This window comes from Pseudorasbora parva, chromosome 14, assembly GCF_024679245.1.
Source record: "Pseudorasbora parva isolate DD20220531a chromosome 14, ASM2467924v1, whole genome shotgun sequence".
Lineage (NCBI taxonomy): Eukaryota > Metazoa > Chordata > Actinopteri > Cypriniformes > Gobionidae > Pseudorasbora > Pseudorasbora parva.
This window is the reverse complement of record NC_090185.1, coordinates 26,598,978-26,618,103: the sequence shown is the minus strand read 5'-3', so window position 1 is coordinate 26,618,103 and position 19,126 is coordinate 26,598,978. Positions and strand designations below refer to the sequence as shown.

The window sequence follows — 19,126 nt, the reverse complement described above, 5'->3', positions numbered from 1 at the left end:
GGTTGGTGTAGCGATATCCTATCGCGTGCAAAGGGAGTTTGAAAGACAACTGTTTATCCCGCCCCTCGGATTGAGCTGTCAATGGTGAGTTTCCAGACCAAACATCTTGATGTGGGTCTGGCTTGTCAGGCTATATGAATTCGATATTTTGAACAAAAGTTTTTAAAATTCATAAGAAAATTCTATTTATCAAATATCATGAACTATTAATTTATAAATATTTGTTTTTTTTGTGGAGTTGCACCACGACATACAACCTGAACCAATGTTGTCTTGTCATAAAAACATTTAGTCTGCTGGGGATTATAATGCTTTCCCCTGAAGGTTCCTGCATGTTGGATACACCTAAAGAGTGTAAAAAAAAAAAAATATGGACGTAGTGTCTGACATCACCCGTAGTTTTCTGAAGATCATTTTTGAAGCCTACAGTGGGCGGGAGCCGGCCGGCCGGCCGTTGCCATCTTGGCAGCTCGTCACTGCGGGTAACTCATGGATAACTGAAAATGGGCAAAGAGGCGGGACGTGGGTGGAGTTGACGTGCCTGCTTTCTGAAATCTGTCACTCAAGTGGCCACGCCCTTAATTATGCAGAACTTTAAGGCTTACTATAATTTAAATGGATGACACAGTTGTCATGAAGGGCAACATTACCTATACAGACCAAAAACACTTTTTTTATCAGGCTGTAAACATTTTTCTGCTGTAAAGTTGGCAATTTTTGCAGATTTGACTCCTTTTTGGACTCTGTCTCTAGTGGCCAGTCGATGAATTGCAGTTTAAGTCACTTCCGTGCTGGCTTCAAGAGAGACCGTGGGAGGTTGCTGCTTGGTTATATCAAAATATGTTTTATTAATAAATAATATTACATTTTTGTGTGGAGTTGCACCACATGACATAATCCCCCGGCACTCAAAATTGCTGTTGTATATAATATCATATGCCTTCCCCTGAAGGTCCCTGCATGTTGATTGTGGTCCAACTTCACAAAAAAATTATGTTATTTATTAATGAAGGGGCATATGGTGTATATATATAACTTTTTTTTGTTTGTGAAGTAAACCTAAATGATCAGATGCTTTCAGAGATGTATTGTCCACACACAGTACAGATGTCTATGATTTATATGCTTTCTTCATTTCATGCTTCTGGTTATTGGTTGGACCACATGACTTTGATTTGTTGAAACAAATTTTTTAAAGTTTTGGTTCCATTTAAAAAGCAACTGTTTTGTTTAGTTGGTCCAGCAAAAAAAGCTTTCTCCTTTCAAGAAATGTCCCTGGAGTTTCTAAATGTTTCCTTATAGGTTCTCTGTGCTGTTCTTTTAAAGCACCAGAGCATAGATAGTCTTCCAAAGAACTAGAGAACCAAAGATCTTGTAGAGCTTCAACATCAGTTCTCCAGGCTGTAAAAATCTTCTTTCAGTGCAGGTGAAGCTAGTTACTCATTATGTTTGGAGAAGGATTCCTTCTTCTGTGCTGATAAAACGAGAAACAAAGAAAGACGAAGCAGCCTAACCATCTCATTTGACTCTTATTTTCATTCGTGCGCCATTACATTTTGGCTCTATTCCGTCCTTAGAATACTGAAAAAGCCGACACATGCAAAGTTGTAATTTGCTTATCTGCTATTTCAGCAGGTACATGCATATTTACATGTCTAAAAATATGAAGTAACAGACTTTTCGCACACAAGCAACTGACTGGGAGGAGGGGTAGGGTTCGATGGGGCTTCCTCTTTGCTGTGGTTCGCCAAGTCCCTGTTGGCGACACAAGCCCTTAGCAACCGTCGCAGGGCATAAAAAGCAGAGCCGGATACGCAGAAGGGAAACCTGTAGAGCACCAAGTGCAGAATGATCACTAGCAGGACCGTGCGGCAGTGGATTTCTGGGCAATAAGCCCTCGCTCTACCATGCCTGGCCTAATCCCACAACCTCTCCCAACGGATTTCAACATGGACAAAGACGACTTCAGGAGAAACAAGACCTTGTAAGTGTGTTTTTCAGGCATTTTTACTCAACTATCAGCACAAGGAAATCTATTATGAGTCGCAGCATGGTTTAGCGTAGGTTTTGGATGTGTGAAGGAAGAAATACCGTCAACAAAGCTGACTTTCTCTCCATAGAGGAAAGAACCTCATGTGCCGACTAAAGTGTATGTTCACCAGTTCTTCTGCTCCAGAGAGGTAAGGAGAAAGTGACACTCATATAAAGACACCAGATCCAAAATAGCCCAAACATGAGTTACTGCTCCTAATCCAGTTACAGTCAACTAATCAAACCTGTTTGATCTCAGCAGGCTAAGTTTAGAAGACACCCAACAATGGTCCCAGTCTCTGGAGCGGCTTCTCAGTTCCAAATGTAAGTCTTTTCTCTCTTTTTTCCCCCCTCCAAAGCACTGATAGCTATTTTTGGCATTGGTTCGCTGAGGCGAGAGTAAACTAAAACACTAGTAAATTAAAGAGGTGCTGGTTTCCATTCGCGCCATTAGTGTTTTGACGCGGACTCGCATCTGCTTCCCTCCAGATGGCCTGGCCACATTCCGCACCTTTCTGAAATCAGAATTCAGCGACGAAAACATCGAATTCTGGTTGACGTGTGAGGACTACAAGAAGATAACGTCGTCCCATAAGATGAGCTCGAAGGCGAGGAAAATCTTCGATCAATTCGTCGAAGCAGAATCACCGAAAGAGGTAGAGGAAACCATATAACACCCTGTCGCTATACGATACTAAATCTCCAAATAACCAATGAGGATGTCTATACTACAAGTGCCTGTAGTGTCAAGAGCTGCTCTACACCTTTATTTTCTCCATCTGTTTAAAAAGAATTTTAGACCTTCTAAATTTAAATAACAACACTAAATCATCTTTATCTAACCATATGTATACACAGAATATAATATTTAAAAGTAATAATTAATTTAACTTGTATGCAGTATATATATATATATATATATATATATATATATATATATATATATATATTGTGTGTGTGTGTGTGTGTGTGTGTGTGTGTGTGTGTGTGTGCGTGTGTGTGGGTGGGTGTGATAAATCCTTAATTATATTATTTTTGTAATTATTTATTTAATATAATAATAAATAGTATAACAAAAATTTATAGTGAAATTATTACAATATTATTCTTATAAATATTTTAAGTTATTATAATAATTTACTATTGATATTTTATTAAAATATTTAATTTACTAACTAACATATAATATAATAATTAATGATGTATGCATTTATATATAATTATTTTGTATTTATTATATTATTTATTATAATTACTGGAACATATTATAGTATAATACAATTAAATATTTAAAAATGATTCATTATATTATATATGTAATATTATATCATATAATATTATATATATTATTATATATGTAATAATAATTTAATTTACATAATAATTATAATAAATAAAAAAGTACTTAGTATAATTATTTATTATAAATTATATTATAATATTTTATTAAAGCATTTAATTTACAAATTAACATATAATAAATAAAATAGTATTATATTATAATCATTTATTAAAATATTTAATTTTCTTTTAATTTTATTTAATTATGTATTTATGTACAACTATTTTTGTTATATTATTTATTAGAATTTACAGAAAATTATTTAAAATAAATAAATAATAATAAGTCAACTATTATAAGTCTACAAGCACTATAAGTAGGCCTTTGACTGTCAGGGGCCCCTGGATGAGGATCCCGACACCTGGAAAAGCTCCATGTCAGCTGTAAAACAAATATAAGGAACAGTGCTTGAATGTGAAATAAACAAAAAATTGAACAATGTTATCTAAGACTGGTCCCTACACAGCATGAACTATGGCTTCTGAACACCTTAATGCTGTTGTATACTAATAGTGGTACATTGTTGTCTGTTTTGTGATGTCTTCACACATATAGTTTGTTCATTTTCATAAGTAGTTTTATTTAAAGCTTTATTTCTCACAATTACGACTTAATTTTGCATATTTCCAATGTAATTTCTCATTATTTGGACAGTGCGTCTCATAATCGGTTGATTCCAGTGTAGCCATAGGGTAAAGACTGTCATTTGCATCTCAGATAAACATCGACTATCACACACGGGAGGAAATCAAGAGGAACGTGAGGAGTCCAACGGCGCAGTGTTTCGACGAGGCTCAGAAGATCGTTTTCGGTCTGATGGAACGTGACTCTTACCCCAGATTCCTGCGATCCGATATGTACAAGACCCTCCTCGAGAACCTCGCCGAGGATGACGCTCGAGGATGACTATGGATATATCACACCAATGCTAAAACTGGAACGGTCCGGTTCGCGTGCAGGGCCAGAATCCCGAAGCTTGCGCCCCCGCCGTGTGGAACCTCTGAAACTAGCAGGAGGCAAAAAGGAGCAATGGTTGGGAACATGCCGTTGATATCACAGCAAAAGGACAAGAAACAAAAGTCTGACATGTTACTGAAATGCCATGAGTGCTTCTCAACTGAGGGTGCTTCCTGTGTAGATAAGGGCGCAGCTCCTTCAAGCCCTTCCGGTGGTTTCCGAAGCTACAGTGTGGGGGACAACACTATCGTCTTTTCCTGGCACTTCCAGAAGATCTTTATGAACTGCTTTGCCATGTCCTACAATGACTTTAGTAACAAAAACTACCTCAGCCAATTGGTTGAGGTGGTTTGAACACTTTTGTGAGAGGATCTTGACGTAGGCCTATCCTATTTCAACATCAGTACCTTATTGCCACAAAGATGTTTAACATTACAGAACGAAACAACCTACTAGTGAGGTTGAGTTTAAATAAATTAAGAGTGAAAAAATATGAAGCAAGTACAGTTGTAGCATGTGTGCCGCACACAAAAAACATAGGCATTAATTGTAACGTTATAGCGTTTAATTTAAATGAAAACGTACTACTATTTATTAGCCGCAGCCACTGGTTGGATGTTGACTTTTGTTTTGTCCACGGTCATTTTTTAGGACGATAAAATAAAGATTAGACACGGTTGATCTTTTGACTCCTTTTTCTTGTTAGTATTTGGTTTGCTTCATAGTGATATCTTTATTGTTCACCCAGATTCCTTACTGAAAATGTAAAAAACAAAGTTTGTTTTAATGTGATATATGTAATTTCACTCGCATGTCCCTCAACTTTACATTTAAAAACAGCGAACTAAATTTTTCATACTAGTATTTTGTCTTGTACACACACACACACACACACACACACACACACACACACACACACACACAAGTCATAAGCTTTCCATTGACGTATTGTTTGTTAGGACAGGACAATATTTGGCTAAGCTACAGCTATTTGAAGATCTGGAATCTGAGGGTGCAAAAGATCTTAATATTGAGAAAATCGCCTTTAAAGTTGTCCAAATGAAGTTCTCATGATCTTTACTTAATATCGTAATGATTTTTGGACAGAATTCCATAATTTTGACCCATGCAATGTATTGTTGGCTATTGCCAGAAAATATACTCGTGCGACTTGGTCCAGGGTAACACAAACATGTTCCAAATTTTAGGTTGATATCTCAAAAAATTATCTTTCAGTAAGATGTTATTTTTGGACGCAGTACCAAATGTCCCATTCATTTCCAATGTGGTCATTTTTGACTGCAAACAATACAAGTGTGGCTGTTTTTTTAGGACCATTTAACCTTTTCGAATCATGTCCGTGTTTTGTGATTTTTTTGTGTGTTCAAATGGAAAGTGCCAAAACCTTTTACTAAGTTTCGTACTATTTCATTAAGTAAAAACACACACACACACACACACACAAACATCTTTTTCCATGTCAAAAATTACTGAGCAGCACTGAAGTACTGAAGTTACTTCTAAATATAAAAACTACATAGAAACAATTAAACATTTAATATCGCTTGATACGATAAAAATGAACCAATATGATATTAATATATTGTGTGAAATGCATTATTATCCAATGTAGTTTAACCCACAAGTAACTTGTTTTAAGGATGTTTAGATGTTCTCACAGGAAACCAAACACCAATAAATGTGAACTTTGCAGCAAAACGTTATAGGAATGATCCTTTTTTTAAGCCGACATCCCATGACTATTTAGTGAAACAATTACCTTTGAAACAGGAACAGATGAGTTTCAGTTCCCACAGAACAGGGAATTAAGAAAGAAAGACTTCATAAGTGCCAGAGAAGTGTGCGTTGCAGCAGCTACTGAAAAGTCATGAGATCTTGCAACTCGTATTTTTCTGCTATTGCATGTCTAATGTTGCTAACATACTTCATGATGCAAGCCTTCCTCTGTAAGACTTGCCATTTAGTAGACACTTCACACTAATTGCAGAGACTGTCCCGCTGGAGAAACTTAAATGTGTTGGTCAAGGTCAAAGCAGAACTGTGACAGGAAAACTGTCTCCTTTTAGGGCCTGAAGCCTTTAGCTATTCGTTTCGTGGTTTCTTACGCAGAGCGCTAATGCCTAATTTAGTTTGTAAAGAATTTTAAAAGCTATAAATATAGAACCGTTCAGTCGTGACGTCAATTTGCAGTCAATCTGGAATGCTAATTCGCCATATCTAAGCAGCAAGCAAAGCTTGTGGATGCATCAATTGCTTCAAAAACTGCCTTTAGCATTAGCAACATGCAAACACCAAACTCTCCGGATATGTTTTGAGCCTTCTGTGTCCTATCTATAATGTTCCCCATCAATCACACATGAGGATTTAGGAGACTTAGGATCAGATTTACTGACAGCTTCCGCTAACGCAAACCCGTAAAAAAACTATTGTTAGGATTTACTAAAGACGCGCTAAAAGTTAGCTGTGAAAAGACACGGAAGCGTTATTTTTGCGGCCGATGTTGCTTATGCATTTGTAGTTTTCTTTTCACAGCAAATTTATTGAAAGTATTTAAATGATTTACTAAGGTTTGCGCTCGTCAATTTACTGGTGTTTGCACTATTATTTACCTCTCAAGAGCACGTCTTAAACCAGGCGCTAATTTGCGCTGCTCTTGGTCGATTGTGTTGGTCATTATGGAAATGATTCGGCTCGTTCTGTGTTCTTAAATTAGCATGTAGTCAGTAGATTACGTACAAAACTTTCCTGTGCTCTTAAGGAATTACACTCTTGTGCTAAATTCCCTGTTGAGTAAATCTGGCCCTTAGCATGCTATGTTTCAGAACAGAGCTAATAGCTAGCATAAAACTGTTCATATAGGATGACCAGAAGTGTGTTGCAAGGGGTGAAAACCACTGCAAACTTGATAGGAAGACTTTCTGAGAGTGTGGATTAGTAAGCAAGTTCTACATGCTAAGACATGGTTGATTTATTGCTTTCAAATTATGAATAGTAGCTTTTTAGCATCATGTGTTGACAAAGCACACTCTGGTTTTGTGTCTAATTTATGTTGTAGAACATTATATGAAAGTCTGTTCAAGTAATACTAAGTTACAAACAGGACAAAAAAACTGTAATTTTGTTTTAGGACAAACTGAACAGCTGTACTTTTACTCCCTGTATTGTACTTGGACTCATAGGCCCCCACACCCACACACACAAAATACCATGCTTGAAGTTTATTTCAAGTTCACCAAGCAAGCTGCTTCTTTTATGACACAAGCAAGTGCCCTCATTAATAGGAAGTATTATTTTTTATGTTAACGTACTTTTGGAGTCCCCCATAAGTACAGCACATGTGTCATTGCTGGGAAATACCTTGTGCGTAAAACTTTTGGACTATCTTTTATTCGAACGGAAACTTGGCAACAATCTCACTGCGAACCACTCAAGGCGCTCACTGATATTTACAGTCTGAACACCATAACAGATGATAAGTCTCTTAAAAGCACTGGGTCTGACATCTGCAAAGCTATGACGATATGGGCTCATAAAAATGGACTTTATATGGAGCAGAGTTGCAGAGAGTCCGTTTGGTAGGTCCTCCTAGCATGTCTTTTGCCCAAAAGCGCTTATCTTATGTTCGGCTGAGGTTCACTGAAAACCCCTACACGAGCCGCAGATATTCATCTGTACAATTTTGAATGACATAACAAATAGGAAGTGGTCAAAAGAGCTTATTGTGTTGCAAAAGACAAATTATTCATGTAAAATCATGGAGGATGTTGCATGTGGAAAGATACCAAAAGACCATCAAAGGAGGGTTATTTCTAATTAGGCCAATAAGCTTTGACCTAGAAACACACAGAACACCTTAGCAACCTCTTGGTAAGTACAGCTTTTAGCGTACTTGTACTGTAAGTACATGTCAAATCCTCAAGTTCATCGAGTAAATGGTCCCATGTAGGCAAATCAAGCTGTTTTCCATATCTTCTGTAGTGCCATACTGAAAATAAGGCTTTGAAACTAATAACATACACAAATCTAGATTTGCATCTCATTGACTAAATGAATGGAAACATGCATAGTTCTGATGCCACACTGGTGACAGGAACAAACCGCTCTGTGCTATTCAAGGATGTGTTCTCTTTCCAGTAGCAAAGACTGAAAACCTGTATTTCATGTTCAAAGGGAATAGATCAGGTGAATTACACGGAGCATGATGACAATGACATGCTTATTGCTTATTCAAAAGGTTTATATTGAGAACTTCTTCCTTTCATCTGTTCTATTTTAAGACAATAAATGCATTAGATAGTATCGCACATTTTGATATGTAAATCATCATAAAATAAAAAATATATTTTGTACACGTCTTTTTTAATTAATAAATGAATGAATGTATTAACCCTGTATTATATATATATATATATATATATATATATTGTACAAATGTATATACACTTTATTTATATATATATATATATATGTGTACAAATTGTGTACAAATATTGTACAAATGTATATACACTTATATATATATATTTCATTTTCGTTATAATGTATATTACAGCTCTGGAAAAAAATAAGAGAATGCATTTCCATTCCAATGTTTGTTGAATTCCAACACAGTGCTGATTAGGTCAGATTCTGATCAGATCACCTGAGCTGAATCTGATCAGATCACCTTAACTATATACACACACACACACACACACACACACCTAAATTATCTAAACAGCTCTGAAAAAGGTTAAGAGACCACTGCAAAATGATAAGTTTCTCTGGTTTTTAGGCATGCGTTTGGCTAAAATTAACATTTTTTTATTCTATAAACTACTGACAACCTTTTTGTCCAAATTCCAAATAAAAATATTGCCATTTAGAGCATTTATTTGACGAAAGCAACAACTGGTCAAAATAACAAAAATGATGCAGATGTTGTCAGACCTCGAATAATGGCAAGAAAATTCGTTCATATTCATTTTTAAAGACAATACTAATGTTTTAACTTGGGAAGAGTTCAGAAATCATTATTTGGTGGAATAACTCTGATTTTGAATCACAGCTTTCATGCATCTTGGCAACCACATTCCAGAAGTTTTCAGTGGGGTTCAGGTCTGGTCTGGTGGTCCTCCAGCCACACCTTGATTGACCTGGCTGTGTGGTATGGAGCATTGTCCTGCTGGAAAAACCAGTCCTCAGAGGTGGGGAACATTGTCAGAGCAGAAGGAAGCAAGTTTTCTTTCAGGACAACCTTGTACGTGGTTTGATTCATCCGTCCTTCACAAAAACAAATCTGCCCGATTCCAGCCTTGTTGAAGCACCCCAAGATCCTCCACCAAATTTCACAATGGGTGCGAGACAATGTCGCTTGTAGGCCTCTCCAGGCCTCCGTCTAACCATTAGACGACCAGGTGTTGGACAAAGCTGAAAATTAAGCTTATCAGAAATGATGCCTCTACAGTCCAATCCTTATGGTCTCTTGCAAACCTCAGTCTGGCTCTTCTTTGCTTCTCATTGATGAAGGGCTTTTTTCTAGCTTTGCACAACTTCAGCCCTGCCCCTAGGAGCCTGTTTCGAACTGTCCTCGCCGTGCACTTCACCCCAGCTGCCTTTTGCCATTCTTTCTGTAGGTCACTCGATGTCATCCTATGGTTGTTGAGTGACATTCGAATGAGTTTGCGGTCATTCCGGTCAGTGGAGAGACGTTTTCGCCCTCTTTAGCTTTGTTGTTCCCAATGTCTGCTGCTTGAACCTCCATAGATGGAAAAAGTACTCAGTTCCCGTACTTAAGTAGAAGTACAGACACTTGTGTTAAAAATATTCTGGTAAAAGTAGAAGTAATGATTTAACTTCTTTACTTAAGTACAGGCTTGGGAATTTACTTAAAGTATAAAAGTAAAAGTAGCCGTGCGAAAGACAACCATTTTTATGTAAAGCTACCTGGACCACACAATTACAAATTCAATGTACATTATATTAAATTCTTTATTTATATAGACAATAGACATCCAGCAATAGAACAATGACAAGTGATGTATGCCCTCAAATATGTAGATGTGGTGCGTCAAGTGCAACGTATATTCCCATCAAATTAAATTGAATTCAGTACTGATGACGCAAAAAATAACATTAACTCCACTGAAATTATTTGAAACTAAAGTAATAAGCCAATTTTGTAAAATGTAAGGAGTAAATATTAGTGTTAAAATGTAAGGAGTAAAAGCAAAAAGTAGACAAAAATAAATAATAAAGTAAAAATATCAGAAATCTACTTAAGTAGAGTAACAAAGTATATTTGTACTTCGTTATTTCCCATCTCTGTGAACCGCTATCTTTGAAATTTTAAGGATGAAAGCAACCTGACGCTCACTGTATCCCTCTGCCAGTAAAGCCAGGATTGAACCCTTCTTTTCCCCACTCAAAACATTCCTTTTCAACTTTTTTGGCATGGTCAATAGCTATTTTTTGATTCCAATTACTTTTTTGTTTTTGCCATTCAGCTGGTCCTACTGCAAGAGGATACTGATGACCACCGAAGGTTTAAAAAAACAAACAAAAAAAAAACTTTTCCTTATTAAATAAGATTTAGTTCAGGTGATCTGATCAGAATCTGACCTAATCAGCACTGCGTTGGAATTCAATAAACATTGGAATGGAAATGCAGTGGTCTCTTATTTTTTTACTATAGCTATAACTAAAATGAAAATCTGTTAAATGTATGCGTGTATATACATTTGTACAATATAAATATTCTCTTTCTATATGTATGTACATGGTCTGCATCAATGCTTAGGTAAGGTGGTACATGTCAAAGTATCATCCACATGGACGGCAGGACTCAAGGTTTATCAGCAGAACATTGCCCAAAGCATCACACTGCCTCTGCCAGCTGGCCTTCTTCCCACTGCATAATGGTGCCATGTGTTCCCAGGTAAGTGACACACACCCAGTCATCCACGTGATGCGAAAGAAAACGTGATTAATCAGACCAGGCCGCATTCTTCCATTGCTCTGTGGTTCAGTTCTGATGCTCACGTGCCCACTGTTGGCACTTTCGGTATTGGACAGGGGTCAGCATGGGCACCCTGACTGGTTTGCGAATATGCTGTCTCATACGCAACAAACTGCGATGCACTGTGTATTCTGACACCTTTCTATCAGAACCAGCATTAACTTCTTGAGTTTCACTAGCTCGTCTGTTTGATCGGACCACACGGGCCAGCCTTCGCACCCCACATGCATCAATGAGCCTTGGCCACCCATGAGCCTGTCGTCGGTTCATCACTGTTCCTTCCTTGAACCACTTTTGATAGATACCGACCACTGCAGACCGGGAAAACCCCACAAGAGCTGCAGTTTTGGAGATGCTCGTCTAGCCGTCACAATTTGGCCATTGTCAAACTCGCTCAAATCCAGTTTTCTTGCTTCTAACTTCAACTCTGAGGACAAAATGCTCACTTACTATATATGATCACGTTATCCAGCATATTTTTAGAATGTACTTTGAAAAAAGGAAAACCTGATCTGTACAAATTTCACAGATTCGTTTTCTGAAATGAGAAATGCACTTGTAACGTGGTTTTAAAACCTGACATTTAAATTACATACAAACAATGGCAATCTAATCATGCATTTTGTCATGCAATTTATAGATTCTGTGCAGCATTTCTCACAATTAAGCACTACATCGGAGACAAGGGATGCGTTTGGCGTACACTAATGCATTTTGCTCTTCTCTCACAAGAGAACACAAACACTTGTGATCAAGGATGAATAAAAACGGTTAATCCGTCAGCTACAAACATGTTGATCTAATTTAGCAATTTAAAGTCAAGGATTTAGAATAACTCATCTTGTCACAGATGTTTACTCTTCCAACACAGCACAATATGTTTATTGGCTTGAGTCTGAATGACGGTTTTAAAGCAATTTTTTTTCCCCCTTAAAGAGTATGGCGAGGGTTAGGGCTTATCTAAAAATGAAACGTGACCCAGTGCTCTTTTTCTTAAGGAAATGCATTTTATTTCTTCTGTATCATCTGATCCATCGAAAATCTTTCAGCTTAAGCGTCAAGCAGCCTTATCAGTTTAGCCTGGTATTTAGTCAAAGATTATTTGAGTTTTGCGGTTTGAATCCCATCCAAAGTAATTAAACCACTGACAAAGACGTGAGCTATTTTTAGACTAAAGTTTCTATAATTAAAACACTCCTTCCACAAATAGAACCATGTGGAATGTTGGTTGGGAACATTCTAGTTAGTTTAGTACTTTTTTGTCTGAGACGGATATTGCATTCACATCCTCAAATTACAAGTGACTCACGTTTGTATATCTCTGAACTCACACGTACTCAATCCTTAATTTTTACTACTTTGCATGAAGTCATCAAAAATATTGACCAAGACAAATGGAAGTTATGGGAAATGGGAATTATGAGATCGAAAAGTGTCAAACAATCCTTATATTTTAGTTTATATTCCTATACAGCACACACACACACACACACACACACACACACACACACACACACACACACACACACACACACACACACACACACAGTTAACATCAAGTTTTATTTGATGGAAGATTATTTAAGAAAGAACTGCACTGCTCCTGCCAACAAGACTTGCACAAGTACATGACCACCCAAATGCTGAAGCAAAGCAACCAATCACATGTTTCCCCTGCTGATGAGGCCCCGCCCACAGCACAGAGTCCTTGGGTATAAAAGCAGAACACGACAAGACAACAACATGCTTCAGTTCAATTGATAGTAATGGATAGATTGGCAAAAATGAGAAATTCCACACAAGACCAGAGCAAGGAACGACTGATCTACTTTAAGGACAACGATACGACTACGGAACAAAGCGAAATAAAGTGAGAATGCATTTTATCATGTTGCATTTGGTTTTATGCCGAGCGACACACATGCAGTTACTAATGTTTGTTGATTGTGTTTGACAGAAAAACAAACTGGACATCAAGAATGCTGTTCAAGTCATTTTCCACGAGAGAATCACGCCAAACACCGCTACAGAGAAAACCATACAGGTGAGCATATGGAAATATTGTTCATTTACTTTAGTTAATTACTATGTACATGTGACAAAGATGGGGATTCATGAAAAAAAAAGAAAAAGATATTATTAAATAAAACTAGTTTCAGCTTAAATCCTTTAAAAATGTACTTTGATTTAAATTCAAATGAACTAAAAAGTCTGTATTTATATTCCTACAGACCAACTACTGAAGAAGTTACTCAGTGGGCACAATCTCTGGACAACTTGTTAAGCAGCAAATGTAAATATTTCTAAATATTTCTAAATATTTCTAAACACACACACACACACACACACACACACACACACACACACACACACACACACACACACACACACACACACACACACACACACACACACACACACACACACTTATTTGATAAAAAAAAAAACACAAAAATGAATATTGATTTCTGTGATGGTAAACCTAAATTTTCAGCATCAGTTACTCCAGTCTCCAGTGTCACACGATCCTACAGAAATCATTCTAATATTAGGATTTATTATCAATGTTAAAAACAGTTGTGCTGTTTATTATATGACCTGTGATTAATTGATATGAATATAAATTTTGTAGATTTGAGAAATACAGCTTTGTTTTGTTCAACAGTTTTGGGGCCAGTATTTATACTACTTTATACTACTATTAAGCAAAGATGTGTTCAATTGATAAAGAGTTATAGTAAAGATCTATATTGTTAGAAAATATTTCTCTCTCTCTCTCTCTCTCTCTCTCTCTCTCTCTCTCTCTCTCTCTCTCTATAGCACAATATATATATATAGCACAACCGTTTCCAATATTGGTAATACATCATAATTTCTGAGGGATCATGTGACACTGAAGTAATGATGCTGAAAATTCAGCTTTGATCACAGAAATAAATTACATTTTAAAGTATATACAAATTATATGAATTAGAATAATATTTCACAAAATTAATTATTTTTTGATAAAACAATTGCAGCCTGGATAAACATAAGAGACTTCTTTCAAAAACAATAAAACGTTTCCAAACATGCACACACTTGGAAACACGCCCCCTTATTTAATGCCAACTGATCTTATGACTCTCTTCACATTTCAGATGGATTAATTGCTTTCCGACTTTTCACTGAGTCTGAACACTGCGAGGAGAATATCGAGTTCTGGCTGGCCTGCGAAGAGTTTCGAAAGATCAGGTCGAGATCAAAACTCCGAACAAAGGCAAAAACAATATACGAAGAATTCGTCAGGGCAGAGTCTCCGAAGGAGGTGAGGTTTCGTCAATGCCAGCGACGTTTATTCGGGCTCATCAATCTGTGCCACACGTTCTCACATCTTTCAATTGTTCCTTCTCTAGATCAACTTGGACTTCAACACCAAGGAGTCCCTGCACCAAAGCCTTCTGATCCCAACACAGTCGAGCTTCAAAGCGGCCCAGAGTAGAGTATACTTCCTGATGGAGCACAACTCGTACCAGCGGTTCCTGGACTCGGAGCTCTACCATCAGCTATGCAGAATTGCTGCAGGAGAGCAATAATGTTTTCAGTTGTTGTATTTAAACGAATGGCTGGTCCATTTCAGAATGCTCAGTGGTTGTGGTATTATGATTTCAGTGTATTTAAAGATTGCTTATTTTGCACAGATTTGTAAATAGTTAAGGTGTTAGGATGAATGCCAGGTGAAATGTTAATAATGCAATGAAGCGGCATCTATGTTTTGAAGTTGTAATACTTTGGGGATTTTTTTTTTTCAATGAAAGAACTAAAGAATACATTTGGATATACTTTTTTTTTCTTTCTTTGTCATTCTATTAATTTTCTGAACTTTGCAGCAAAACAGATGCGAGCGAAAAGAGCCGTATAAATGTTTATCGGCTGATATCTGAGATATTGCATATTTAATACGTGCCTTTTTTACATTTCGATTACCTTTGCGGTAATCTGACACACTTTTAAAAACACTAATAACAACAAACATCAAAAATAAACTTGTATTAAATATTTTCTGTTTGTCCTTCCATTACTTTTCAGAACTTTTATGTGGGGAGGGGGGCTGATATAAAAGATTCATATAAAAGATTTCAAGAAAAAAGCTACTTGAATTTGCGTTATTGGTAAATTAATGTTTCACCAATCATCAGTAGTGAAAAGAGTACTGAAAAAGCATACAGTAAAAGTACCTGTCCTAAATACTACTCAAAAAAGGAGTAAAAAGTAGCCCTTTTAAAAGTACTCAAGAGTAGTGTGTATTATGCTGTGATTCCACTTTATACCCTGAAAATGAAAAATGTACCTTACTCTTTTATGGATGATTCTCACTTAGAACAAAAAAACATGATGTTACCAACAGTATTTCAATATTTCTTTGACTATTTATTTTCATTTTTTACTTCCAGCACTAAAAATACAGCCGTATAATATTTGAGAAGGGAACCGATACTCTGGTAACATTTATGATCAACATTCTGTAGAGGTTTTCTTGCGGTTAATTAAAAAAGGTTGCAAAGCGTTGAACATTACCAATTGTACATGAAAAAGCAGAGTTCTTGCTTTACAAGACGCATTCATTATACCGCTTTAATTTCAATGGATGTTTTCTCTGTAAAAAGAACACTTAAGAAATCAGAATCGAGTAACTCACAATTTTCACCACTGATTATTTTGGCTTGCAAATAAAAAAATAAACCTGATTTAAATATAACTCTGATGTTTTAAGAAAGTTATTTGCTGTAGGCCTATACATGGACTACTATTTAAAATCGCCATGATGTGAGAACACATTACATTAGAATATGCACTTCAATAAGCTGACAGTTACATGTTAAACGAAATCGATGTAAGGGACAAAAATCTAGCAGTGCCGATTGGCTAATGCACTGAAGCCTGGCACACAATCAAGCGAAGTGAAGCGATTCCGCCAGCTTGTGCAGCGCTAACTAGAATACGTCTCATTTGTGCGTGTAAACTACTTAAAAAAGTACAATTCCTGAGAAAAAACTACTCAATTACAGTAATGAGAGTATTTGTAATTCGTTACTTTACACCACTGCAAATCATTATTACATATACGGGTCTTTCGCGACCCGATCTATATGTAACACGGATGGATCTCTACCTGACGCGATAATATAAAACTCTCCTGATATTAGAGTAACAATTGCAGAAGAATAAAAGAAATCATATTTTGTTACTTTTTAGAGCTTGGAAGGCTTCAGTTTGAGCATGTGTTTTACATCATGTTTTATACCGCCTTCCATATTCAACATACAAGTGTAATGCCCTTTGCAGCTCAAAGCGCTTACGCTACGAAAGGCACTCTGGTGGAAGCTAGATATTTTACTTTAATTTGTATTAAATATGGATATTTTTCTTACACAAACGCATCGATTCGCTTCAGAAGGCCTTTATTAACCCCCGTGTGGAGCACTTTTATAATGGATGGATGCACTTTTTTGAGCTTCAAATTTTTGGGCTGCCATTCACTGTCATTAAAATTCTTGGAAGAGCCAGGACATTTTTTAATGTAACTCTGTGTTCGTCTGAAAGAAGAATGTCATGTACACCCAGGATGCCTTGAGGGTGAGTGAGTAATTGGGTAATTTTCATTTTTGGGTGAACTTTTTCTTTAACAAATCTAAATCTTACTGCACATTATAATTTTTGAAGCCCAAACAATTTAAGCTTTTAGTATTTGTTTTTTTGTATTATTATTTGTACACAACCTAATCTTTCTCAATACACATTAGTTTATATAACCTGAAACAAAAAGGCATATTCAAGTTGAAGTGAATTTTCACTTGCATAACAAAACAGGATTGCAAAACCTTTTCATTGATGTTCCTGAGCTGCTACTGGTTGGACAAATACCCCCGCCCCAAACTCACACCATTAACTGCTCTGTCAACTTTTTTCGTTTCAAAGATAAGACCTCCTTGCCCTTATATGTAGGTTATCTGATCAGTTCAATGTCCCATAACCAGTTTTACCAGTTTAATCTCACTAGCCCCAAAACAAAAAAACTGGACTTTTCTCAGCAGACTAACCCAGTGCTCATGTTGATGCACCCATGAATTACGGCACGCTTTTACGTAAATTTTGAGACGCCGGTTGTGTAGTTTATCATCTTCCCATTTAAGGCATGAAAGACCAGAGATGTACCTGCAGAATAAAACTCCTTAAAGACAAACATTTAAAGCAAATATAGAGAGCAGAACATTCTGCACTTCATGTGTTTGTTTTGTTCCAGGGGCAAACCAGCAAACGTTTGAGTGTGCGTGGAGACGTATTTACCTTCGTGTTCCTTCTGTTCCTGTAGAATGATCTCACAGCAGTCGGACACTGAACAGACACCAAACACTGTTTGACCCGTCCAAAAGCGTGTTCACAGACTGCACAGTGAACCCGAGCAGCTTTTTACAACACTGCTGGCTTTCCTCAACTCACTTCCCATGGTTTGTCTTCACATCTGCAGTGGCTTCAAGATGTATTGGGACACTTACACTTAAAAAAATAAAATACAGGGATGTTAAAGCAAGGGCATTTATTTTAAAATACACATAGCATGTATTTTTCCAAGCTAAATATTTCTTAAAAGTGGCACGTCCATAATAAATGCGATGACCTGGACTCCAGAAACTAAAAACCAATGTCGGGAAAATGCATTAGAAAAGTGAACCTAGTTCTGAGACTTTTTTAGTCTACAATTGTTTGCATATACCACTAGGTTTGATATTTTGATACAATATGTACAATTATTTGTTTATTAAAAAAAACAAATAATAACTTCAAATGCTTTAAGTGTGACGTTCCATTACTTTTCAATGCACATCTAAATGCAATAATTATTTTTAAATAATTTATAAGTGAGTTAAGTGTCCAAAAATACTTTTTGGGGTTACTGGACACACAAATATTTTTAAACATAAATAAAGTTTATTAAAACAAAATAAATAACTGCAAATGCTTTAAATTTGGTTACTTTAAATATTTAATGACTTAAGTGTCCAAAAATACTTTTTTTTGGAGTTACTTGATATATAAAACACCAATGCAATTTAAAATAAATATACAGACACATTTCCAGTGACTGACAATTTGGAGCCACTGAATATTATAATTATTAGTGTGACTTGAGTATCTAAACGTACGTTTTTGGGGTTACTGAATACATAAACACAAGTGCTGTTTAATCTTTTTTCAGTGCTTGAAACATTTTTCTTGGCTGTTGCTTGGCTGTTGCTACATTGCTACCTGTTGGTCGTGTTGTAGATAACTCAGATGATTGGAATAGTTATGAACTTTAGCACGTGTAGACAACTTGCACACAATAACAGACAAAACACAATCTTTGGCAAGAGTAAGATGTTTCACATTGTTTACCGGATCGCTCTTTACGTGCGTCACAAGGCAAGTAATGGCGACTAACGTACATCCACAGCAACAGCGGATTCTTTGACGGTTTATCGATGTTGTGATAAGCTATAATGACGGTAACAATAGTCTACAAGAAGACAGCATGTTTTTGCAGGAGTGGGGAGGAACTGTATTGTGAAAGAGGTATCATCATGTACTACAGCGGCTCTCTTAAGATCACAACTGACCTGGTTTGAAAGAATGTAAATAAACTGTTCTGCAAAAATAGAAACGCAAATCAGACGTCAATGAGTAAACGACTGTCTCGGCGCTGCAAGTACAGATGAAAAATACATAGGCTACTATTGCTAAACGCCCGGTGATTTAAG

At 36.5% G+C, this 19,126-nt stretch overlaps 2 protein-coding genes across 3 annotated transcripts; both read left to right on the top strand.

Annotated features, from left to right (window-relative positions):
• Positions 1-1,743: 1,743 nt before the first annotated feature.
• Positions 1,744-5,248, top strand: rgs13b (regulator of G protein signaling 13b). Of its 2 annotated transcripts, none has more exons than XM_067416096.1 (5): positions 1,744-1,984; positions 2,121-2,180; positions 2,294-2,355; positions 2,521-2,687; positions 4,091-5,248. In XM_067416096.1, the coding sequence occupies exons 1-5, from the start codon at positions 1,908-1,910 to the stop codon at positions 4,277-4,279; spliced, it is 555 nt and encodes a 184-aa protein (XP_067272197.1). In that variant the 5' UTR covers positions 1,744-1,907; the 3' UTR covers positions 4,280-5,248. The 2 variants fall into 2 exon arrangements, with proteins under 2 accessions (XP_067272197.1, XP_067272196.1); XM_067416095.1 differs by having other exon boundaries at positions 1,748-1,984; positions 2,291-2,355.
• Positions 5,249-12,878: 7,630 nt separating this feature from the next.
• rgs2 (regulator of G protein signaling 2) lies at positions 12,879-15,389 on the top strand. Its single transcript, XM_067414851.1, has 5 exons — positions 12,879-13,218; positions 13,306-13,392; positions 13,580-13,641; positions 14,489-14,655; positions 14,744-15,389. The coding sequence occupies exons 1-5, from the start codon at positions 13,115-13,117 to the stop codon at positions 14,921-14,923; spliced, it is 600 nt and encodes a 199-aa protein (XP_067270952.1). The 5' UTR covers positions 12,879-13,114; the 3' UTR covers positions 14,924-15,389.
• The last annotated feature ends 3,737 nt before the right edge of the window (positions 15,390-19,126 follow it).

Bases quoted from the DNA above. Each gene is read 5' to 3' on its own strand.
- rgs13b (XM_067416095.1), top strand. From the start codon at position 1,908: ATGCCTGGCCTAATCCCACAACCTCTCCCAACGGATTTCAACATGGAC. The intron at 2,181-2,290 runs GTAAGGAGAAAG...GTTTGATCTCAG, and splicing joins AGTTCTTCTGCTCCAGAGAG to CAGGCTAAGTTTAGAAGACA. The intron at 2,688-4,090 runs GTAGAGGAAACC...TTTGCATCTCAG, and splicing joins AAGCAGAATCACCGAAAGAG to ATAAACATCGACTATCACAC.
- rgs2 (XM_067414851.1), top strand. From the start codon at position 13,115: ATGGATAGATTGGCAAAAATGAGAAATTCCACACAAGACCAGAGCAAG. The intron at 13,393-13,579 runs GTGAGCATATGG...ATATTCCTACAG, and splicing joins CTACAGAGAAAACCATACAG to ACCAACTACTGAAGAAGTTA. The intron at 14,656-14,743 runs GTGAGGTTTCGT...TTCCTTCTCTAG, and splicing joins GGGCAGAGTCTCCGAAGGAG to ATCAACTTGGACTTCAACAC.